Raw genomic sequence first — 25127 nt, forward strand, 5'->3', positions numbered from 1 at the left:
CTATAAAATTTACATAAACATTCAGTTTGCAACAAAGAACATTATCACTATAAAATTTACAGAGACATAAAGCAAGCTATTAAAGGAAACATTAAAACTGCTATGCTTCATCTAAAGTGTTGCTAAATTTCTCAGTATAATGAAAAAAAGAACTTTGACTACTCTGAATAAATATTTCAAAAAAATCTGTTCATTCACAAGTACAATATCCTTCCATAATAGTTAAAGTACAAGATGGGAGTTCCCATATGCTACGCAAAGTAGGCGTAGAAGAAAATGTTGATGCACATGAGGAGGATGGCGTTGCCGCAGCAGAACCGGGACCAGAACGGTGTCTCCCTGGTGCTGGGTATGCCACGTGGCAGGGGTGGCGTCGCGGGTCGGCCGTCCCGCGAGGTGCAGAACCCCACACCGCGGATACACTTTCTGTCATGTTCTGCTGCAGTGCCTGCGACACAACAGTTGGCCAAATCACAACACTGAAACCCAGCTCTGACTGAAGGAGCGCACACGGCACTGTGGATGACTGCGACTCCCACTGTCAACTGGCCAAATCCCTAATAAAAAAATGATCAAGACAGATCACCTGTACTTTTCATGCTTTTTCAGAACATTATTTGAACCTGAACAGATGTCAACTGGTCCATCTAAAGCCTCTGCTTCAGCATCACTGAACCTGCAGTCTATAAGCACTGTAAACAGTAACTGTAAAGCTATAAAGTGTGTCAATAGCTCTGAGACCAAAGAGACAACACACCCTTTAATTGGGGTGATTAAAAAGGAAAACTCAGATTTAAAATGTCATTTACTGATTACATACTGTCTGCCCTTTGGTCTGTGTGATCTCGCACAGTAGAGACTTTCCGGAGAGGGATTTCTGGGTCGACCTTGTCCTGGTTCAGAGACCACCACGTAAGGTTTCGGATCTACAAAAGATTGAAGGATTTATACTCAACAGCAAAGACATGGAGCCTCAGACAAAGTTCTCAGATCTTTCTCAATGCATATTATTATGGCAATGTCAGTACACATTTTTGACCGTAAAATCATAAATTTGTGCTTCTGTTCAAACAAGACTGAATATGTGTGAACGTGTGCACATGTATACCAAAGTATATGCACCGGAATATGTGTGCATACTACTTTCCAGTTTTCCATATTTTTTTGCAGTTTTTTTCATCAAATTTGATTAGATCTTTTTGTCAGTTCTAGAGAGATAAAAACAGGTAGTGTTCAGCATGCTGTAATCAAATCTAATACCAAAAAGCTGAAAAATTTATGAAAACTGGAAATACTTCTTCTCAGCAGTGTATGTGTGAATGTATAGGTATTTAGTGAACATGCATGTATACTTGCCTGTGTGTGTGTGTCTGCAAAACAGCACTGACCTGATCTTCTGTGGGGGGAGCAGAAAGCAGGCTGATTACAACCACCACGACAGCAGTCAGAAGACATAGGATGATGGCGAAGTGCAGATAGTGAACGTTGCGCAGTACGGCAGGCCGCGGGTCGTACACTCCGCAGCGGGGTGGGGGATACGCAAACTCCATGATCATCCGAGTGAGGCCGACCACAAGACCCACCATCAGACCCCAGAACGCTCCCTGAGAACAGAGATTGAACAGGTTCGACTCCCCACTTCCATAGAACCACTCCTGCTTTTCTCACGCATTCATTACACTTGTTGGTCCTTTACCCAAAATCACAATTAAATCACTGCTTAACATCAAATACCATGATATATAACAACTTTTTTTTTCAGAATTCTGATGTGAAAAACTGTTGAACGATGAAAAGAAAAGTGAGTTTGTGCTTATGGCAAAAGGAAACCAGATCATCCTACAGGTGGTGAGCTTTCAGCATGAGTGACACTACAATATTAAGATATTTCTGGAACATCTTCTATAAGTAACCACTTTTAAAAATTGCTCAAAGAGCCTCCAGACTGAAGAAATACATATTATGAGGAGTCATGAGACTGAGACTAATGAGTGCCTTTGCTCCTTGTACTCATGACTCAAGTATGCATGCTCATATGATGGCTCTTAAGTCACCCCCGCTGTCTGTTGTCAGTATTTCTTCCAGGTGGTGTGTGGGTATAAAGGGGGAGTGGTTGGTAAAAACCAGATGTCTGTCTAACAATGGCTGGGATCAGTTACTGACTGACTGACAGAGCAGAAAAAGCCAGAAAACCGTGCATTCCAGCCGAGAGTGTGCTGCACGTAAACAATCGAAAACCTGTTTCAGCTTTACTTGGCCCACAGCTCACATCTCATGAGCTTTAGGGCAAATAAGCATTCCATGTAAAAGCAATAATCCACCCATAGTTCCTTCTCGTCTAATGAGTTTCTTAATCGGTCTGTTAGATCCTCCAGCAAAGATTTCGTTTTTTTTTATTTATTTATTTATTAAAATGCTCTCTGCTACCATAGGTTTAAAACAGAACAGGGAATACTGGAGGAAGATTTGAAAGTAAATTAAAATGAAAAGGAGTAGAATATTAAACGAAAGATGTTCAACTTTAATTAAAAAGGTACTCCAGATAGCTATACGGACACTGCTTCAGGACAAAGAAGGCCTAGTAAAGCGCTGCTTTGTGAGAAAAAGCAGAAAAGATACGGGTTACATTTGAGAAAGATTAAGTACAGGTCAAATTTAGAGGACCTGAGAGCGCATGTTCCACCGGGGGCTGTTGTCTAGGACCCTTTAGCAGATTGTTCTTTTTTGTCTCTTTATACAGCTTAAGCAACTTAATATCACAACAGGTTCTGGCCTCATAAATGACAGTGAGGTCATCAATGTTAACAAGTGAAGTAACCCCATACAAACTGATTTACGCTTTTAAAAATTTCCAAAACTAAAAAGTCATCCAAGTCCAAAGGTGATGCCTTTGTTACCTTTGACAAGTTCAAATCAACCTGCATAATTTATGATGGATCTGATATCCCTGCCCTCACTCTGACAGCAGCTCTTACTCATTACTTGTCACTTGAATAACAGTGTTGTTTACACTTGTTCTCTGGAATACATTTGTCTTAATTCTCACGTCATGAGAACTAAGATGCCTCACCATCTCGTTGGTCCTCTTCCAGAAGACTGCGAGCACAAAGATGGCAGTGACAGGTGGGGCCAGATAGCTGGTGACAGACTGAATGTAGACATAGAGCTGTCCACTGTTGGCACTCTGCAGGATGGGTATCCACACCACACTGACGATGACCAGAATCACAGTCACAATCCTGCAACAAGTGTTCAGTGTCACCAACGGTGCCACGCTCTCACTGTCACACTATCAATACTTTCAAACAGCCTCGAAGCAGAAAAGGCATCGGCATAATATTAGTGTAACAACAACCAGTTAACAAGTTAGAAAAGTTCACGTAAGAGTCATGGAAAAATAGAAAAACAAACTTGTGGGCGTATCATTTTTATTACATGATGTTTGTAGCATTTACTACAAGAATTTATGGCACAGTGGTGCAGCAGGTAGCACTGCTGCCTCACAGCTCCTGGGCTGTGGATTCAGATGTGGGTCCAAATCCAGCTCAGTTTGTGTGGTGTTCGAATGTTCTCTGCATGTTTGCGTGGGATTCCTCCGGGTGCTCCGATTTCCTCTCACCGTCCAAAGACATTTAGCTGAATAAGCAACTCGGCATTGCGTGTACTGTGCACATGTCTGAATGTGTGTGTGTGTGTGTGTGTGTGTGTGTATGTGAGTGTGCATTACATTGAACTGTTATGAGGATGGGTAGGTTCTTGTATCCTAACTTATAGTGCATATAAGACTGTAAATCACCTTAGACATGAGCATCAGCTAAATACAAATAATAATAATAATAATAATAATAATAATAATAATAATAATAAATATTATTATTACTATTATTATTGTTGTTGTTATTGTTATTATTACTGCTACCACTGCTACTACTAATAATAATAATAATGACAGCAATGTTAAACTTGAAGACCTTCACCACCCAACTTTTGACACGGGGTGACCTTTTGTGGCCCACCTACCTGCCGACCAGCAGCAGCTCCTTCTCACTGGCCCTACGGCGGTACTTCCTCCAGATGTCTATGGTAAAAAGCGTGCTGCTGCTGTTAAAAATGGAGGTGAGGGAGGACATGAGGGCGGCCATCATCACTGCAATCATCAGCCCGCGCAGGCCTTGAGTTGCCGTGGGGGGCGGCGCATGGAAAGGAAGAAGACGAGGGTAACCAGTCTGTTAAACGGATCTGAAATAATCCATATAAACCTTTATTATCTGTATAAACACTGTTTATGAAGATGGCATGCAATTTGTGCAGGTGTGTTTGTGTGCAAAGATTAAGAGAGCTTTTCCAGCGAATCAGGGAAGGCTCTTACCGCTGGGCATGAGCTCGATGACCAGTTTGGGGAAGGCAATGTTGGAGCAGCCCACTTCAGCTCCACACACCTTCTTACACACCTCTGGGTCCACACAGCCGACAGAATCTGACACATTAAACGCACCATACTGTAAACACTGTACGGAAGTTGTGTCACATTAGTGAACCAACGGAGGTCAGCGAGATGGGAAAGAGGGATAGAGACAGAGTAAAGGACCATTTTCAGTTGACGACAGATTGGTAGACATAGATAGATAGATAGATAGATCAGAATCAGAGTCAGAACGAGCTTTATTGCCAAGTATGTTCACACATACAAGGAATTTGTCTTGGTGACAGAAACTTCCACAGCACAGACAGAATGACAGTGACAAGACACAGATGAGAAGATAGAATATGTGAATAAAGGATAAAAAAAATATAAAAAAATATAAAGTACACAATATACAAAAAATAATCACTAGACATTATATGTATGTACAGGTATGTTCTATACAAATGCAAGGGAATGTGAGTAAGAGATATGATGTGATAAATAGCGTTGTGTATTGCACTGGTTTACTCTCTAGGGAGGATTTAGCTGTTCATGAGGTAATTGGTCTGAGGAAAGAAACTTTTCTTGTGGATGGATGGATGGATGGATCAATGGTGTAGTTTTTCCAGTGATTATGGGGAAAATGGCTTCAACTTTGGCCTTAATTCATACATTTCCTTTAAGGAGGAGATATTATTCTGAAAATCCACTAAATCTAAGGAAGACTTCGACTTTTCTAGTAATATTTAATCAACTTTTCAAAAGTTCCTATAATCTGTATTTGAAGCGTTGTACTAAAATGGTCCCACAGTATGTGTGACTGCTGCATGAGTTCATTAACTATGTAAACACGGCAGTTCTGCCCGAATGCGGCCATTTCCTGCGTTCGGAGGTGGACGACAATACTGGAAATTAACGTTCGGAATGCGAAAATGGGTGACGAGGGTGACTCAGCTTCCGCCGTCCGCGCGGGACTTGTTCGCCCAGTGGGCACCGAGCCAACCCGGAGTGGCTGGCGCCTATAGGTCATGTGACCAGGGTGTGAGCAATGGGCGTGGCGGGGCGTGGCGGGGCGGGGCGGTACGCGTCAGGGTTCCGTCCCTTCCTTTCGCACCTGGCCAGAGCGCTTTCAGCGGTCCTGGCATGTGTGTGCTGTACGGTGATGTGACGTTTTCGGCTTAATTTATAAAGTGTCGCACGTGGTTTTAGTACAAGGAGATTAAGGAAACTGTTATCGAACATCGGGATTAAAAAGAAGTTTCGGACATTTTATTGACAAAACGAAAAGTACTGAGGAGTTATTTACTGTGTTTCGTGTGAAATGGTTCACTGACACTGTGACTGAAAGCTCACTTTGGTGAATTCTTTTTAGCCGACTGTTTCTGTGAGTTGTGCCTGACGGAGCGGCCGAACGGCGATGGCTCTGTCACAGATCCAGTGTCTGGAAGACAACCATGTGAACTGGCGCACGAACGAGTCCAAGCCCGAGTTCTTCTACAGCGAGGAGCAGCGGCTCGCGCTCGAGGCGCTCTTCAGGGACGGCCGCGGCGCCTTCCATGACTACGTGAAGGAGCACAAAGTGCGGCAGTTCCTCTCCGAGCTCGAGCTCGAGCGGCTGTCGCGCGGCGTCCACGCGTACCAGCCGGGCGGCGAGCGCGCGGAGGGCGCGAAAGGCTCGAAGGGCGCGGAGGGGGAGGACGGCGCCGAGTCCCTGCAGTACTGGCCCGAGCGCTCGGACACGTCGGTGCCCGACCTGGAGATAGGCTGGCCGGACTGCACCTCGTACCGGGGCGTGACTCGTGTCAACGTGTACACGCAGCCGCCCCTGGACGGATCGACGCACATCAAAGAGGTGGTGAGGAAGACGATCGCGCAGGCGCAGAAGGTATACCATCGTTCTGTGGGTTAACGGCCGCTGTACGGAGCGCCGCTGTACGGAGCGAAGACGCACTTTTCGGGTCATATTTTGGCGTCCTGTAGCGGGAACTCCCTGTATAATAAAAGTGCCTATATAGACGTTCTATTATTGCGTGTAAAAGGAGTGGTCCGAATGGAGGCCAGAATTCACGGACACCCCTTTGTGTGATTACCGCAGGGATTTAAACTCTTTGTCAGAACCTTCGCCTTCAGGCCAACAGAACAGCAAAAAAGGCCATTGTTTCCCTTCTACTGTCCCGATCATGTTCCCTTGCTGCATACATGCCATGGTGTTACATTTATTCATTTAGCTGAAACTTTTTTCTCCAAAGCAACTTACAATGTTAAGATTAGTTATTACAGTTACAAACTTATTATTTACCCATTTATACAGCTGGGTAATTTAACTGGAGCAACTTATGCTAAGTACTTTGCTCAAGGGTACTACAGCCGGAGGTGGGAATCGAACCTGCAACCTTTGTTCTCCAAAGGCAGCAGCTCTAACCACTACACCACCAGCTGTCCACACATATGTTGCACGTCAGAACTTGGGACACTCAGGACTGTGGATGTTTATGTATTTTAATACAGGCTCCTTGCTTCATGCTGAATGTGTTATTCGACAAATAAAATTTCACTATTTTTACATATTGCATTTTTTTTTTTTTTTTTTAACCACAGGCAACAAAAAGTCACTATCGACTATGCATCAAAATAAACTGAAATGAATAAAGCGAGGAAACGCAGGCAATGAAGTAGTTTGAGCTTCTTACCGTAGATCTTATTTGAACACACACACACACACACTATACATACATACATACATACATATATATATATATATATATATACACACACACACACACACACACACACACACACACACACACACACACACACACACATTTTCCAAACTGCTCGACCCATATGGGATCGCGGGGAGCCAGAGCCTAACTTGGCAACACAAGGTGTAATGCTGGAGGGGGAGGGCACACACCTGGGACGGGACGCCAGTCTGTCACAAGGCACCCCAAGCAGGACTCGAACCCCAGACCCACCGGAGAGCAGGACCCGGTCCAACCCGCTGCGCCCGCCTTGTGACGCTAACACACTATGGTTATTTCTTTTGCAGGTGATCGCAGTAGCTATGGACCTGTTTACAGACGTAGACATCTTCAAAGATCTGCTGGATGCCAGTTTCAAGCGGAAGGTGGCTGTGTACATGGTGCTGGACACCTCAGGACTGTCCCACTTTATGGACATGTGTCAGAGAGCTGGAATGCACAGAGGACACCTGAAGGCATGTCATACCTGTTGCTACTATTATTACTGTAAATACTGTAAACTCGCCTATAACTACAAATAATTAAGTTACTAATAACTATTACCAATTGCTTGACTGACCCTTTCATCCAAAGTGACAATTTTTTTTCCCTATTTATACAATTCAGTTCATTTACTGAAGCAATTCAGAGTAAGTGCCCTGCTCAAGGGTACTACAGCAGGAGCAGGGTGCTGTGCTGGAACCAGCAACCTACTGATTACAAGTCCACTTCCATAACCGCTATGCTGTCTGCTGTCACTGCAAAATATAATTCCCTGTTGAAATAGTTAATTTACAGCAGTCGGCAGGATTGTTTTGCAATTCGAAATGTTTTAGGTCTTTTGCAACGGATAAAAGTCATCTTCAGTAATAATCATGCAGAAATGCAGGTCAAGTTGTTATTGACAGATTTTTAAGGGGAAAGAACATCATTTTGCTGAGAATATCCATAACTACGACAGGCCACACATGCAGTACACTGCAGTACATGCTTATATATTTACTGTAAATATCAGCAGATGTGGGTCACATAAGGTGAAGACAGAGGCACAAATGGGAAGACAAAGGGATGTGTGCTGGATTTGTAAAAATAAAGATTGTATCCCGAGTTGAGAAGAAAATGTCATCCTCTACCTTCCACGTGGCAGCAAAATATTACAAACTCCTCCCTGACCGCAGGTCTACGGAATGCACTCAGCTCACTGCTTTATGAGCTGTGAAAGACGTGGAGGGTCAGGAATGGACTGTCCTTACCGCTCAAGCAGAATGCCATTCGTCACACAGACGCTCCTTACTGTTTCCCTCGTGCGAATACTGTAGTAATTTACATGTCATGGGGAAAGTGGGTTTTATCAGGACATCTTTTTGGCAGAGTCATTGTTGGAGTCCTCCCAGGTGTCAGGTTACAAAAGATAAATGTTGTGAGCTGAAAACAGTGTGTGTGTGTGTGTGTGTGTGTGTGTGTGTGTGTGTGTGTGTGTGTGTGTGTTTTTTTTAATCTTTTTTTTTTTTTTAAAGTTATGGTAATATTTATTGCAATGGGTTTTTGAAACTCACATTTTTACAATGGACGTACCATTTTTAAACAGGGCTTTATAATAAAATAGAGGCAAAAGTACTTTTTCTTTTGGTCAAATTTTGCCCAAAGAATTGCCTGCTTTGCATTGCTAGCTGAGCACTTGGGAGATAATCAGAGCCATTATGTAGCTTTCACTCTGCAGGTAAAGGTACAGTATACCATACCGACACACCCTGTGTGTACTTCTGCACACTTAGTTCAATTGCTTGTGAGCTCCAAAAAAAAAAAAAAAGAATCATACTTTGTATGTGTTGTTGACAGTACTGTAAAGCTGGTATACTTATGAGACAATATAAGAAATGTAAAGCATAGAAATTTTGCATGATTTGAAAGAAAATGCTGTGACACGCGTGTCTTGTTTGATCTTTTAGAACCTGCGAGTCCGAACTATAGCAGGAAGCGAGTTCTACACACGCTCGTCGACAAAGGTGTGCGGCTTAATGAGTCAGAAGTTCATGTTCGTGGATGGAGACAGAGCCGTGTCTGGTTCATACAGGTGTGTGTGTCTGTCTGTGCTGAAGAACAATCACACATACTACCATGACACTGCAGTATACCAGTAGAGCCCTTTGTGGACGTTCTTTGTTAAGAGAGTGGCACCTTTCACAAATACTTGTTCATAACTTGGAATTCTGCACCCTAACGTTTTGAACTTCAAGGTCATATTGTGTTGTTCTGCTTTTGTCTCCGTTTAGTTTCACATGGACAGCTTCCAGGCTGGACAGAAACCTCATCACGGTGCTCACGGGCCAGGCTGTGGACACTTTTGACAAGCTCTTCCGGGATCTCTACGCAACCTCCACGGGTGTGAACCTCAGCAAGCTCAGTTTGCAAGATGAGCCAGAGCCTGAGCCTCTTCCCCAGTTAGCCCCCGCACCGCTGCCCTCTGCCGCCGTGGCCCGCAAGCTCATCAACCCCAAATATGCACTGGTCGCCAGCAGTGCTGTGGAGACTGGCAGCGGAGCGTCCTCCGGCAAGAACAGTGCCAAGAACAGCACTTCCAATAACCCCATGGTAAAAGCTGTCCAAAAGCCGAAAGAGCAAGTTGAGCCTCCGCCAATTCACCCGGGGCTCCTTAACCTGGAGCGTGCGAACTTGATCCACTATCTCCCCACCTGGCCCGAACCTGACCCCCCGAGCAACGTCATTGGCTTCATCAATATCCGAGATACTAACTAAGCCTAAGCAGGTCCACCTAATGCGCTCTGAGCTGTTCGAGACCTCGCAAGCCATCCGATTTAAGGATCCGTTTGTCACTCCAGAGGAACCCCTCCCCGAGAAAGCCTGCCCCAGAGAGAAAGCAGGGAACAGACCCACCAATGTCCTTGTAGACCAGCCACAGGAACCACCGCAGCCCCGAATCCAAAGCGCTCCGGAGTCGAGAGAGAACACAAAGCCAAATACAGAGGAGCCAGCTTTGGACCAGACACAGACCTCAGAAAACACCGCGAGGTTAGAGGAGACTGTGCCAGCGCCAGTCCCAAAACGCAGAACCATCCAACTGGTGATCACTGATGATGGCACCAAGGAGATCCCCAATGTTAGCATGGTCAAGATGACGGACTCGGAACCTAAGGCGCTTCCATTGCCACACGGTCCTGATAAGACTGAGAGCTCCAAAAACATCCCAGGTCCACCTGAACCCTCATCCACCTCGGTGACAGAGCCAGTTAGAACACCTTCAGAGGGTGGAGGGGGCACAGATAAAGAGGGTGAAAAGGATGAGCAGAAAGGCGTCAGGATAATCGAAGATAATGACGGGACCGATGGCAAAGGCTTGTCGTCCTCGGATTTGCCAAGGAAAGCATCGTTCGCCTCTACGGTGTCAGACGAGTGTTTCGAAAGCGTTTACTCTGACAATATGGAATCGAGCATTCAGCTCATGGTGAATGGAGTCCACACCGGGTCGGGACGTGTGGAGGACCACAGGCATGTGGATGGGCTCAATGTCATGGCTAGGTTTTCACAGTCGATGCTGGACCTGCGGCCCGAGAGTCAGCAGCAGCTGGAGGAGAAGGAAGCGGAGAACCCGCAAGCGTTGGGAGACATCCACGCAGCCTTGGAGCACAACCAGAGGCAGCTGCACAAAGCCGGTGAAAGAAAGGTGGGGTTCCAACATGTCGGCACTCACTGATTTCTAATTACTCAGCATAACCATTAATCCAGCACCTTTATAGCCATGAACACATCGCTGAGGTTTGAGGAATTATTTCACATCCCTGATTGTTGGGCATAAGCAAAACAGCCATAATGACCATGTTGTGCAACTGGCAGATTTCAAGTCTCGCCGGCACCTTAATGCATTAATTCAATGGGATTTATCTTCACTTTGAAGAATCGTGTCATAGGGGATGGCACGCTGGGACCTGTTGACGCAGACAGCTCCCACTGTGTGCTAACTCACATAGCCTGAAGGGAGCATGTTACCTGGGTAGAGCGCTCTGCTGATCATTCCTGGAAGGATGATAAAGATCATGGGCAGCATTTTGAGGTAGCTCGCCAGGATCGAGGCCCCCTTGGCATGACTGAGGTTCTTGGCAGACAGGGACCGTTGCACAATAACCTGTGGAAAAAGGCAGCTCAGCAGTGTTGCAACTTCAGTTTTTTATTTACTTTGCTGATGATGATTTTCTCCAGAGTTACTTACAATGTCATGTTTGTACACTAAGCTCGTTACAATTATTGCCCCATTTATATAAGCCGGTAATTTTACAGTTTCAATTTAGGGTAAATACTTGATTCAAGACACTACAGCAAAAGCAAGGGAAAAAACAGTGAAAGATAATGTCATCGAAGGTGGTTTTACATACAAACCACCATATCTAGTGTAGGTTCCCAGTAGTGATCTTTGTATAATTTGTCCAGCAGTGGCTCTATAGAAGTCCCGTTTTTGGAAGCCTCAGATTTTTTTCCACGTCTCGGCAAAGTTAGTAGCTCTGATGTTAACGAACGGTGTTCTCTGTCATTTGCAGCCATTCATGACCTCATCTAGACCCCCGGGCAACATCACGAGCATGGACCGGCAGGGCCAGCCACGAGGGAACACTAAAGTGGTGATTGCTAAACCTGGCAGCTACCATCGTCCCGCTAAAGCTGCAGGGCCCGTGATTGGGGGGCACAAGTACTGGCAAGGCAAGCTTTTCAACCAGGACAAAGCGATCGGCGGCTACATCACCAGCAACAAACTGGTTCCGGGGCTGCTGGGAAATTCTCGGACTGGTCGTACACCCTACCGCTACAGGCAGGATCTGGATGGGCAGATGGGCAAATCCAGAACTGGAAATACCCTTGGCCAGTCCAGCTCACTGCACAGGATACCCCCCACCCTTGGCGAGAACTGCACCCCTTGTGGAATCTCAATATCGAAGCTCTCGCAGTTCAAACACCTGAAGGGGAAGGTTTCGGGGAACGCTCTGGGCAGCTTGCAGAAAAAGACGCAGCTTGGACACAAAGGAGCTATTTGAGTTGCTGGAAGGCCTCTTGACGCACACTACCACACCACAGAAACATTGTGCTCTTGAGGGGTGTGACCGAGTTTGGTGCTCTATCTCGTAGTGTAATGGGTTGTCTACTCTTTGGGTGTTAAATGTTGTTTAAACCTTAAGATTTAAGGTGTTAAATTTCCCTCTTTTCAGAGGGCTGTGTCTTCAGGCCACCATTTCTCATTGCTGTGACACGTGATGTAGTGGGGAATCTAGAGGAATATAAACTATACACTGTTTGGCTTTGGAAAGACTGTGTAACTTTTCAGAAAAACTTTTTCCCTGCTTTCTGACCCATACTCCCCTAGACAAGGCTGACTCTGGCAGGTACAGTCAAGGATTTGGGCTGGATGTGTCTTACCTGGTCGGTGCACCAGTACCACGTAGCGAGGATGGTGAGGCCCAGGGTCATGCCAGGCCAGGGAAGGTCGCCTGCTACCGGGTCTCGAAACAAGTGCATAGCGTCAGCTCGGGGCAGGTGGCACGTCGTGTTGGGGATGATCTTGGAGGGGATGGCCTTGAGGTAGACGCCCTCCAAGTTGTTGTAACCACCGATCTTGTTAAAGGCTGTCACAGAGAAATAGTGATGATGCATTACGCAAGAAATGCAGATAAACAGGACTGCAGCATTAGTCATTTAACGCAACCATTTTAAAATGCACTTCAAATGCTTTTTCTTCTTGATGGTTTTTATTTAAACACTACAAGTGTGACTGCCACAGATGGCTGGTGTATAGGTCATGGCGCTCCAAGGGCCTATAATAAAACCAGATTTGGCTTGGCGATGATTTTTCTGTGGTTTGAAAGTACAGCGTATGCGGCCTTTTACATATTGATGAATGATGGGCAAACATCTACATTAGGTTTTAATACTGTGGTGGTGTTATTTGTCTAGGGTGGAAACTAAAATGTGAGCTATTAAAATGTAATGAAATGAAATAATGCACAATAGATAACGTTTTCTGTTCGGAGGAAAATGCAGAAATGAAATCTCATTCACAGGGCAAAGTAATGAGAGAGGATGTGCTGAAGAAAAATATGCTAAGTGGTGAATTCTGTAGCTCGGTCTGCATAACTCTTGTTTACAGTACTCATTGATTATTAATGGTGTAGTAAAAAAACCTCCGAGGTTAGCCGTATATCAGTATTTTTAACTCTTTGTTACTGTCAGGAATGTATGGAAGGCCTGTTGCTTAGTGCTGTGTCTGCGAGGTGAGGGTGTGACGCAGTGACCACGTTTGACTGTTGTTGTGGGCAGATACTGGATTTCAAACTTGCAGGTTATACGCACTTGTTGAGTGTTTTTATTTTTTTCTTCTTTTTTTTTTCCCCATTGTGACATCTGCTGAAAAGTTGTGACCGCTTTTCAGTGCGTTCACAATTCGCTGCTAATTCCTTGTCCAGATCAGTAAACCCCCAAATCTCCATAACAAAAAACAAGGTGTGTTTACCTGGTCATATAGCACAGCAGCAAAACAAACAGCACAGTAAATATTAATGAACATGTCCGCTTTGAATGTTAACTGCTAGTTTTAATAAGTCTCTTTTTTTTTTTTTTTTTTTTAGCAATGTGACTAAATTTCAACAGGTTTTGATGTGGATCTTTGGAAAATTTGGTACAAAAATGTAAATGCAGCGTAGAAAGGCAGCACACTGGAAGTACAATCAGTTAGGCTCTTCTCAGGACTCTTAAATGATCTTGAATAGTATGTTAGGTGACCTCAAACACATGAGATGTTTCATGACTCTGGAATTGAAAATGAATAAACAGTAGTGTGAATGTGTTGGTGATTGTGTATTTCACAGTAAACCGCCACGGTCGTTCCTCGTAACAAAGCTGCCCTTTTCTGTGCTCACCTGTGATGGTGAGGATGACTGCTCCAATGATCATGATGAAGGTCTGCAGCGTGTCGGTGTAGATCACTGCTGCCAGGCCACCTGAACAAAAGGCAGAGAAGCGCGAGGAGGGCTTATGAGAGGTCTTGGGGTGTACAGGTCAGTACAGAGTGCTCTGTGTGTAAGTGTGATAGCAACGCACCTGCTATGGTGTACAGCGCTGTCACCACCAGCATCAGCACGGTGGACAGGTACAGGTTCCAACCAAGACACACCTGGATAAACAGGGCTCCAGAGTACAAGTCCGTCTAGGAGGAGGGAACAGTGCAGTTTGGGACAGTGAGTGTACTGAGACACTGCTGCACATCAACAGGACTAACAACCCTCACTGCATACATTCACAAACACTTTTCCCCCTCTCCCAGCTATTGCATTGGTCCTCATAACACCACTTTACCAGCTTTTCCTTTTTATGGCTATAAAGGAAATAAAAGCATTTCCCAGTAGATCAGAGCAGATTAATATTTTATGGTTGTATTTGCATTTTATTAAATTCAACCTTGGGCAGCAGGTAGCATAATAATTAGGCTATTGACATGTACAGCACCGTAAAAAAAAAATAAAACTATTCCGTCTTATTGCAGAGTTGTGGTGCTGTATGTTTTGAGGTCTTCCAACTTAAATCTAAAATTAAAGTCCACCTAAGTGATTAAATAACACTTTTTAAAAACTTATTTCAATTATTTAATGAACAAAATCAACTGGCACTGTGTGGAAAAACTAATTTAATCAACTCAATTAAGGGGACAATTAGAGTCAGTTGACTGAACACACCAGACTTCATTACAGCCAGTCTGGCGCAATGTAAACTTCACTGCTTTTAACTATTAGCATGAGTCAAGTTGCCACCACAAAGATTGAAAAAAAGCACATTATGCTACAATAAACAGAAATTTCCAGGAGAGATCAGACAAAGTTGTTCTCTGTCAGTCTGGAAAAAGTTACAAAGCACATTTCTGAGGCTCTGGGAGTCCACAAAACTGCGGTGAGAGCAATAATCTCCGAATGAAGATCACTTGGAATAGTAGTGAATCTTCTTAGGAGTGGCTGGCTTGCCAAAATTTCTCCAAGGATATGGTGTGAAATCATCGAGAAAGTCACAAAGGATCCTAAAAAATATTCAAACATCTAGGCTCTAGGCTTCTCTTGTCTCAACTAAGGTCAGTGTTCATGACCACAATCAATCAGAAAAACACTGACCAAAAATGGGCCTCATGGGGGCATAGCAAGGTGGAAACTACTGCTAACCAAGAAGAACATAAATGCTTGTTTCTCATTTGTCAAGAATCATCTTGATCATCCCCAAACCTTTTGGCTGAATGATCTATGGACAGACGCGTCAAAAGTGGAACTGTCAATGATGGTGGTGGTAGTGTGATGGCATGGGGATGCTATGCTGCCTCAGGACCTGGAAGACTTGCCATATTTGAAGGAACCATGAATTCTGCTCTGTATCGGAAAATTGTTCAGGAGAACATCTGGGCATCTGCCCATGAACTGAAGCTGATGCATAGTTGGGTCATGTATCAAGACAATGATCCAAAACACAAAAAGCAAGTCTACATCAAAACAGCTGAAAAGAAGTAAAATTAAAGTTTTAGTCAGACTTAACCCCATTAGACGTGCTGTGGCAGGACATGAAATGAGCAGTTCATGCTCGAGAAGCTAACAATGTTTCTGAATTAAAGCAAGGAAGACTGGGCTAAAATTCCTCCACAGCAATATAAAGGACTGTTACTGAATTATAGGAAGTGTTTAGTTGCAGTCGTTGCAGCTAAAGGTGGGGCAACCAGAGCCTATTGTGGAATCACTGGGCAAAAGGCTGAAGGGGTACACCCTGGAGAGGGTACCAGTCCACTGCAGTGTAGCCACACACACACACACACACAAAATCAGGGAGGATATATTCCATATACACTGAGCTGGATTCAAACCCTATACCTTAAATAGCCAAGGTGCTGTGAGGTGGCAGTGCTACCCACTGCACCACTGTGCCACCCCATTTGTTAATTCTGCTGTTCTTTATAGAATCTATTAGGTTTCGGTTGCCCACCTGAAAATATTCAGCATCAAAATTTTGCAATAATAAAAGATGTCGGGGAGGGGGGCAAATACTTTTTCCACCGTGACGTTAACTGAAGACACTGGGTTCATATCCCTGCTCCTGCTATAATCCCCTTGATCACTGAAGTTACTCTGAACTGATACAGAAAAAAATGTACCCAGCTAAATAAACGAGTAAATCGCTGTCAAGTATGTGAGCGTACTAGCACTCTGTGTTGCTTTGGAAAAATGTGTGGGGTAAATGTATTAGTCTGACAAAGTTGCTTTTTTTAATAGTCAATTCATGCGAAATGACGATGGATTTAGGGGGCGGGTTTGGCCGGTGTCTGCCGTGTGGTGGGTCTGGGGTTCGAGCCCCGCTCGGAGTGCCCTGCGACAGACTGGCGTCCCGTCCGGGGTGTGTCCCTCGCGCCCCGTGTTGCCGGGTTAGGCTCCGGCTTGCCGCGACCCCGTTCGGGACAAGCGGATGTCGACAAAGGATGATGGATGAACTATGGATTTGGCTGAACATCATTCTTTGAAAAAGTACTTTCCTTTCTGGTTCCGATGAACCTAGCATGGGGTTGGGACTCCTGGCGGTCGGCAGCGTGCTCCTTTCAGGTCACTTTCACAGGTTTTCTCGCTCAGCCTCACGAACTCCAGGCCGCATGCAGCGCTTCTGTTAAACACTCTCTCCTGAGATCAGGAACTGTCCGTTTTTAACGAAAATTCCCTCTACAACCGACACCTGTGTGCGCTGCCCTTTTTTTTTTTTTCAAATTTTTTTTTAAATTGACCCGATGAATCTAGAACGCTCCGCAAAATGTGCCCGAATACAAAAAATGTACTGCCTGTTGGGTGCCTGACAATTCGACAGCTTCCGTAACGAGTCATGGGATTTCAGCGCTTGCGGAAACGACTGTTTGACAAGTTCGGATCACGGCGCGGCTGCGCGCGCCCTGGGATACACCCTCGGTTCTGTGGTCACACGGGATCTGGGATCGAGGTGACGGTGCTTTTTTGGAGGCTCCCGAGGCGTTGAATTAGACTTGAACTTATTATGATCTTAAATTATATAGTGTATTAGCTCAATATAATCTCACACTATGTAGTGCATAGAGTGTTAAAATATGAACTTCAGCTCAACATGCTCTTACACACACACACACACACACACACACACACACACACACACACACACACACAGTCTGAAACCGCTTGTCCCGAGCAGGGTCATGGCGAGCCGGAACCTAACCCGGCAACACACAGGGCGCAGGGCTGGAGGGGGAGGTGACACACCCAGGATGGGACGCCAGTCCATTGCAAGGCACCCTAAGCGGGACTTGAACTCCAGACCCACCGGAGAGCAAGACCCGGTCAAACTCGCTGCGCCACTGCACCCCCCTTCCTCTTACACTGTGTAGTGTATATAGTGCACAATATACTCTTAGTCTGTAGTGTAAATAGTGTAAAAACAGGAACTTCAGCTCAATCTGATCCCACAATATGTAATATCTACACACACACACACACACATTTTCAGAACCGCTTGTCCCATACGGGTCACGGGGAACCGGAGCCTACCCGGTAACACAGGGCGTAAGGCCGGAGGGGGAGGGGACACACCCAGGACGGGATGCCAGTCCGTCGCAAGGCACCCCAAGCGGGACTCGAACCCCAGACCCACCGGAGAACAGGACTGTGGTTCAACCCACTGCGCCACCGCACCCCCCTGTAATATCTACATTAATCTTTAAAAGGGAATAAATACATTATATACCATGGATTTGTTTTTTATCCCATGAGAGAACAACACTTTAAATTTTCAGTAACTCACTGCTGTCTCTTTTTTTTTTTTTTGCACGACTGCTGTTCCGCCACAGAAGAACGGAAGCTGGCCCTTTGTCCGAGTAACTCCACCCCACAAGCAGACCTGGCGGGCCGTCACACGCACCGCCTGTTCCTCATCCCCCAGCTCGCCTGACGCTGTCCGCCTGCCCACGTCCGCAAAAGCGAAAAGGCACGACTCGTCCGAGCCCGGCGAAACGCCGATCGCGGGGGAGCGGCCCGTTGCCTGCGGCAGACACTCCCGGATCAGTTAAAAATCATTGAGCCCAGTTTCATCAACACGATGCCTTCCTTTGTATTCCTTTCGGAAAATACCTCTAGTCAAAGGGACATGACTGCACTTGTCGCTGATGGATGATTTACGAACATCATTCGTTTTACAAGAAATGTGTCTCAGGTGATGCCTGTTTCAGAGCCCCGCCAGCGCCTTTAATTATCCAAGGCATATCAAAGGGTACGGAGCGCGGGGCAAACCGACGGCGTGACGTATTTCAGACACCTCCGCGCAGACAAGCGCAGCCCTCCCGAAAGAACGGGCAAATCAGCTGTGGACCCCGAGGGCCGACACGGAGAAAGGCGGCGCGGCACGGGTTCGGCACGGCGCACGGGAAGCGGACGCCGACACGCCGACTGACCCCCCGTGACGGCAGCGCCCGTCAAAACCCCGCGAGACGCCGCATCTCTGCGAACGCCAAGGCAGACAGTTGACATCACACACCTGCGGTTCATCGCTCGCAGCAGCGTTCACGTGCAGTGCAGCGGCAGAGCTGTGCACCGGCATCAAAACAGAAATGCTCCGCAGTGTGCCGGGGACGCGCGTCTTTCTTTGATGCCGAGACGCAGCTGCTATGCAAACAAGCACATTTCACTTACTCTCTCAAACGATAAGTGCAACGATGATGGATTACCCTGGGAATGATATAATCTTATAATTATACAGCATGAATTGTCCCAGGCACCGCAGTTGATGTAGTATTTACATAATGACTGCATAGCACAGCGGTGCAGCGGGTAGTGCCCGGCCTGTGTGTGCTTGGACATGGTTCCAACTCCTGCTCAGTGTTTGGAGTTTGCATGTTCTCACCATGTAGACATGGGTCACCGCTCACCGTGCAAAGATGTGTGTTTCAGGTGCACTGGCGACGCTGAACTACCCGCAGTGTGTGTGTGTGTGTGTGTGTGTGTGTGTGTGTTAGACTGCTCTGCTGTAGAAAGGAGGGAGTGATTGTAGGTAAAGTGCAGTGCATCTAACACGTTAAGTGACTTTGGCTGAAGTCATCAGATAAATACTAGCTAATTACTGTTTTGAAAGGGGGGTGCGGTGGCGCAGCGAGTTGGACTGGGTCGGACTGGGTCCTGCTCTCCGGTGGGTCTGGGGTTCAAGTCCCGCTTGGGGTGCCTTGTGATGGACTGGCGTCCCGTCCTGGGTGTGTCCCCTCCCCCTCCAGCCCTTTGCCCTGCGTTGCCGGGTTGGGCTCCGGCTCCCCGCGACCCCATATGGGGCAAGTGGTAGAGTGTGTGTGTGTGTGTGTGTGTGTGTGTGTGTGTGTGTGTGTGTGTGTGTTGTTTTGAAGGAAAGATTAAGAAATGCTAAATTAATACATTAAAACACATCTCACACAGTGACCAAAAACTCACGTAACACTAATATTGCCCAAAGGGGACAGCCAGGATTCATAGTGATCAGTGACCTTTAACCTTCTAGATATTCTGTGACCTTTCCACCCATAGTCCAAAGCTAAGTTTCAAGCGGGATGGTGAGTCTCAAGTGCCCATAATGTGTGTTTGTATATTCATACATCTATAGGTGGTCCCCGATTTACGATTGTTTGACTTATGATTTTTTCGACCTTATGATGGGGAGCTCACACACACACACACACACACACACACACACTGACTGACTGAAGCCACCTGTCCCGAGCGGGGTTGCGACGAGCCGGAGCCTAACCCGACAACGCAGGGCGCAAGGCTGGAGGGGGAAGAGACACCCAAGACAGGACACCAGTCCATCACAAGGCACCCCAAGCGGGACTCGAACCCCAGACGCACCAGAGAGCAGGCACAGACCAAACCCGTTGAGCCACCGCACCCCCTGGGTGCTGCGATAGCCATTCAGTAGAAACCATACTTGGAATTTCTGAATTTCGTATTTTGTTTTTTCCAAGGAAGCAATATGCAGTGGGATATTCTGTCGCGATGCTGGGCAGTAGCAGCGATCTGCATATCCCATTCTGTCACGCAGAGGTGTGTAGGTGTATGAAATGCGTTTTCGACTGAAGATATTTTCAACTTATGATGGAACGTAACCCCATCGTAAATCAGGGACCACCTGTATATGTGTGTATGTATTTAGCAGACGCTTTTCTCCAAAGAGACTTCCAATTAACTCTACCAGCCCACACACCTTATTCACTGCGGTGACTTACACTGCTAGATACACTACTTACAATAGGTCACTCATCCATACATCAGTGAAACACACTCTGCCTGTGTCACTCACACACACGTATGTATGCAGGTGTCACTGCTGTGCTGTACAGATATGATTGTGGGTATCTTAGTGTAATTTAACACTGGAAGCCAGGTTGGACAAAGGTACGAATGCTACACAGTAATCACCGTATGCACTTTGGAGAAAAGTGCTCAACGACTGCAGGTGCAGGGACCCGACGCCGTCGCTGCGTAAAGACTCGCCGTCGCAGGGCGACAAAGGACGCGTTTTCCTCTCTCCAAAGACACCTAATCAACATTTCCCACACAATGCAAGACGTAAATTAAACACTTAGTTTAGCGAAAGCACATTCATTAACGGGCCTTTATGCACACAATGCACTGAAGTAGGTGTTCTCTGTGCGATAAACGTTAATGTACAATCTGTACCCAAACTGGGCCAAATATTATTCCTGCTTATTTCAACATTTTTCTAAGTCCTTTCATATTAAAAATGTACTATAAATGTACCTGAACCTAATGTATTACTTATGAAAGCCTGCAGCCTACTCACTAATCATCCCCTCGAAGAGGAGGGGATATTTAAATACATGATGGGGGGGGGGGGGGGGGGTGCATGTGGCTTTTATCCTGCATCTGCATATTTGAACGTGAACATGGTTGGCACACCGTAGGAAACGAGTGCCCGTACAAATTGATTCGAGGCCCTGCCTTGATTACACGGAAACTACAATTTAGTCTTGAGTATATAAGTGATTAAAGTTTTCAAGTGTTACTTGAGGTCTCTGTAACTAAAGTCTTTTAAATGGATTTTCTCCATTGCAGCACATGCTGAAGCAGTTATGATATTAAAAAAAAATTTAAAAAGAAAAAAAAAACAAGTATTATTTGGAGCTCTTCTGTTTCCAGAAGTTACACCAGTCCTTACACAACATTTTTTCCGCTTTAGGATTGTTGCAGTGACGCTCTATGGCCACATTTGTCACCTGAATTGCTGCATGTTCTTGGCTCGTTCTGACCACGGTTGTCATGTACTACTGTAGGGGTACCGAGGTCAGAGAGCGCACTTCTCATCCACCCTTAGGCTTCACGGGCGTGTGTGCAGGATGAGTTATAGGAAAGATGTCAAATTTTACTGCAAATCGGACGATCGGCCCCCGGAAAGCGAACTAGACGCGAAACCTTGTGCTGTCGATAAGCTCCTTTAGGAACAGTCGCGCAATCTAGGACAAACAAAATGTGCTTTTTCCACAATGCTTTTTTCTTTTTTTCCACCGCACCTGCTTCCCCAAGCATCTCCAAGCGCTCCTGCGCCCTTCTTTTCCCTTGATCTACAGGGGTTCTGCGGGGAACACCCTTTACGTGTGCTAAAAAGCGTCGGAGACACTTCGGGAACGCACGCCAGACCTCGGGAGTGTTTGGTGCAATGTCGCTGTGCCGTCGGAGGTGCCGAACGGGGACGCGCTGCTCACCGATATCTTGGTGAAGACCGAGAGCATCAGTGACAGGGCCGACAGGTACATGCGTATCCTCTCCCCGCCGAAGCGCCTGCCCAGGTACTCAGGCATGGTGACGATCTGGGGGAAAGGGACAGTCCATGTGCTCCGAGCCATTGCACCACCGACGGGTTCACGCTCGTCAGACGGACAGCTACCGCACGTTCGCGTCACGCTGCCTGTGACGACGAGCGGCCGAATCAGATCTGCAGTTAATATCGAAGGGACTGGAAAAAGAAGAGTGGAGCGCACAGGTGCTCGCGCCCTTTTCCGGAATGTTCCGAGCGAACATCGAAGACCCTGGTGCTGACACTCCCGAGTCCAGCGAGCCTTTCTGGACTGGCACGTCTTAGCGAGTTACAGAAACACCGTGGAGGTGCTCCATGTGGGGATCCGGGAAGGCGCCCGCACAGCGAGCACGAGTCCAAGCGGGAACTCACCCCGGACGAGACGTACACGGGAACAAAGACCCAGGCCAAGGCGAGCAGCACGTAGGTCGCCTGCAGGACACAACCAGACGGTGCATCATTGTCTTTGTCATGCTACAGCACACACTGACTCACACACCTCCTGCATTCGTACACCCTCTTCTGCCTTGAAAGCAAAAGGGGCATAAAAAAAGATGTTGGAATTTTGGCATCGACTGCCCCCTGCTGTTTAACAACAACGCTGCAAGATGACACACTTCCTTTATATACGTAATTTGTGAAAAACACTTACCAGTCCTTTACACGAGTGTAAGATTACCCTGTACTCGGGGCTATTCTGAGCAACGCATGGGTTATAGCTGAAGCCGTCGTTCTCGTTCTAAATTCAGCCGAAATCAGGGAAATGCATTTTTGCTGTATAAATAAGGCTTTTCCCCGTTTTACCTTGAAAATTATTTAGGGGAGGCGCGTGGGAGAGACGGGGGACGCCGAGACAAGTGGCTCACGCAGGACACGGCACCCACAATGGCATCTTATTCCTTTTGTTCAGCACTATGTGAGAAGAGGGCTCTATGAAAATAAATTAAATTGAACTGAATTAGCGCGGCGGGTTTGGCCGAGTCCTGCTCTCTGACAGGTCTGGGGTTCGAGTCCCTCTTGAGATGCCTTGCGACAGACTGGCATCCCGTCCTGGGTGTGTCCCCTCCCCCTCCAGCCTTGTGCCCTGTGTTGCTGGGTTAGGCTCCGGCTTGCCGTGACCCCACTCGGGACAAGCGGCTTCAGCCGGTGTGTGTGTGAGAATTAGCAACAGAGGATCACTCACATTCCACTCGAACCCAGCCACAGCAATGCCTCCGGCTGCCCCCGTGCCGGCAAGTCCTATAAAAAGGCCTGAGCCTTCGCTGCTGGCGAACAGGGAGGCCCCAATCTGAAGGAGGAAGCATTACAATTACAGCACTCTTTTACACTACACCAAAGTATTTTTAGTTAAAAAGCATTCCTCTTTCATGCATATTTTTTGGTATAAATAGTGGAATAATATGTGAGAATAAATGTGCCGTACACAAACATGCTACCAAAAAAAAAACTTATTACATGATGTAATAGCATGTTATGTAAATGTATGTACAGACAGTAATTTATACACATATATTGCATTATTAATTACGCAGGCACACAAGGAGTCTGCTGGACAGGCAGGTAAATCCAGTGCAGAATTAAAAGTTGTATCATCTGTAATTTATAGCTGTTTTGTTGCCCGAAAACTCATATGGTGAGATACTATAACTTCTTAGAGGTGGCAATCCTCACAGATAAAGGCTCCAGAAAGCGTCCTGTTATTGCTATTACATTTTGTGTCCGACTAAATGGGATTTTATTTTTGTTGAAAAAACACTATAAAAATGTGTCAGCAGTGATGTAGTATGCATCAGCCCCTCCGGAAAAATTACTTTCGGATTACTTTCAAACTCTTCGTAAGCTTCCAACCTTTAGATGTTTTCTGTTTTGGAATTAAGTGAAATAAGCCCCCCCATGCATCAGGCAAATATTTCTATAATTTGCTTATTATTTCAAGTTTTCTTTCTGACATCATTTTGTCATGCTGTCATGGGACGACATGCTAATTTTGGAAGAAATAAGACAGTTCCTGTTTTTTTTTTTTTTTTTTTTTTTTTTTTTTTCCTTCTTGCTGCTTTGCTTCTCTTTGTAGATTTGACACATCTGGCCTAAAGCAGCGTTTGTAGAGCAGACAGACTTGAATTAATCTGCTGTTCTGTACTGTCTCATGTTCCTTTTCGCGTTAACGCTCAGTGCTCTGCCAGGGAGAAGACATAGACACAAACCCACAAACGGTGCCGTTATTGATCAGGTAGACCTAGCAATTAAAAACACTTGATTTTCAGAGAAGACAGGGTTTGATTTAAAAATAATTGTGTATTAAAAACATTGTAAAAGGTCATAGTCATAACAAGGGTTGGGAACATGTGCCCCCGATTATTGTGCATAACTCCACGGAGCGCTAATTCCAATCTGTTTTAGTCCACTCATAACCCGTCTCACCCTGCAAAACTTGATGATAATACCACTGACATAAATGTATTCTCTTGCCAACATTTTATCTAAAAACTCGATCGAATTGCGTTTTGACAAAAAGTTTTCCAGCTACAACATTTTCGGAAAAGAGACTGAAATTCGGTATATCATAAAGTTGAGACAATTGTCACATCTGGCAAGGGGGTGATGGCTTAAATTTGTAATTAATTAAAATATAGCATAGACTCTGTAGCAATAATAATTATGTGAGAATCACATTGACTTGCACACTAATATAAATTCAATTTAGCTCCAACAGATTAAATAACCACATGAATTTTGGAAGAATTTTTTTTATGACTTTTTCTTTCTTTAATCATCCTTAGTTACACGGCATTACAGGGTGATCTCAGTGGCTGCTTGAGATGATGCTTGAATTCACCGACCACCCATCGCTGACTTTGCACTGACAAATTGTGGTTAACAAACCGCAATTACATTCTGAGTTGAAAAGCCTTGATGTAAGAAGACCTGTGCTGCTTTTTATTTTATTTTCCACTGTGTTTCACTCAAAGACCCTGTTTTAAATCATAGTGTACCATGTAGTGTGTGCTGTGTGTCTATACATATCTATACGTATGTATGTATGTATGCCTATTTAAGTTGCCCCGGGAGCGTGTGCAGACACTCACCGGCCACCATGCCATGTCCCGTCCAGCCAA

At 45.7% G+C, this 25127-nt stretch overlaps 2 protein-coding genes across 4 annotated transcripts; one reads left to right on the forward strand and one right to left on the reverse strand.

Annotated features, from left to right (window-relative positions):
* Nucleotides 1-251: 251 nt before the first annotated feature.
* On the reverse strand, nt 252-25127 carry slc5a10 (solute carrier family 5 member 10). 3 transcript variants are annotated; one of them, XM_018740761.1, is made up of 15 exons: nt 25098-25127; nt 23195-23299; nt 22384-22443; nt 21920-22024; nt 14245-14350; nt 14064-14144; nt 12568-12773; nt 11152-11287; nt 4370-4477; nt 4021-4171; nt 3071-3239; nt 1389-1604; nt 861-926; nt 640-654; nt 252-335 (listed from the first exon to the last, which is right to left on the reverse strand). In XM_018740761.1, exons 1-15 carry the CDS (start codon nt 25110-25112, stop codon nt 252-254), a joined length of 1623 nt encoding a protein of 540 aa, XP_018596277.1. In that variant the 5' UTR covers nt 25113-25127. The 3 variants fall into 3 exon arrangements, with proteins under 3 accessions (XP_018596277.1, XP_018596285.1, XP_018596293.1); XM_018740769.1 differs by lacking the exon at nt 14064-14144; XM_018740777.1 differs by lacking the exon at nt 4370-4477.
* fam83gb (family with sequence similarity 83 member Gb) lies at nt 5489-12515 on the forward strand. The gene is given in 6 exon segments (XM_029246810.1): nt 5489-6290; nt 7455-7622; nt 9096-9220; nt 9420-9900; nt 9902-10828; nt 11697-12515. Coding segments are annotated over 6 exon segments (2661 nt in total). The 5' UTR covers nt 5489-5822; the 3' UTR covers nt 12189-12515.

This window comes from Scleropages formosus, chromosome 20 (genome assembly GCF_900964775.1).
Source record: "Scleropages formosus chromosome 20, fSclFor1.1, whole genome shotgun sequence".
In the NCBI taxonomy this organism is placed as follows: Eukaryota; Metazoa; Chordata; class Actinopteri; order Osteoglossiformes; family Osteoglossidae; genus Scleropages; species Scleropages formosus.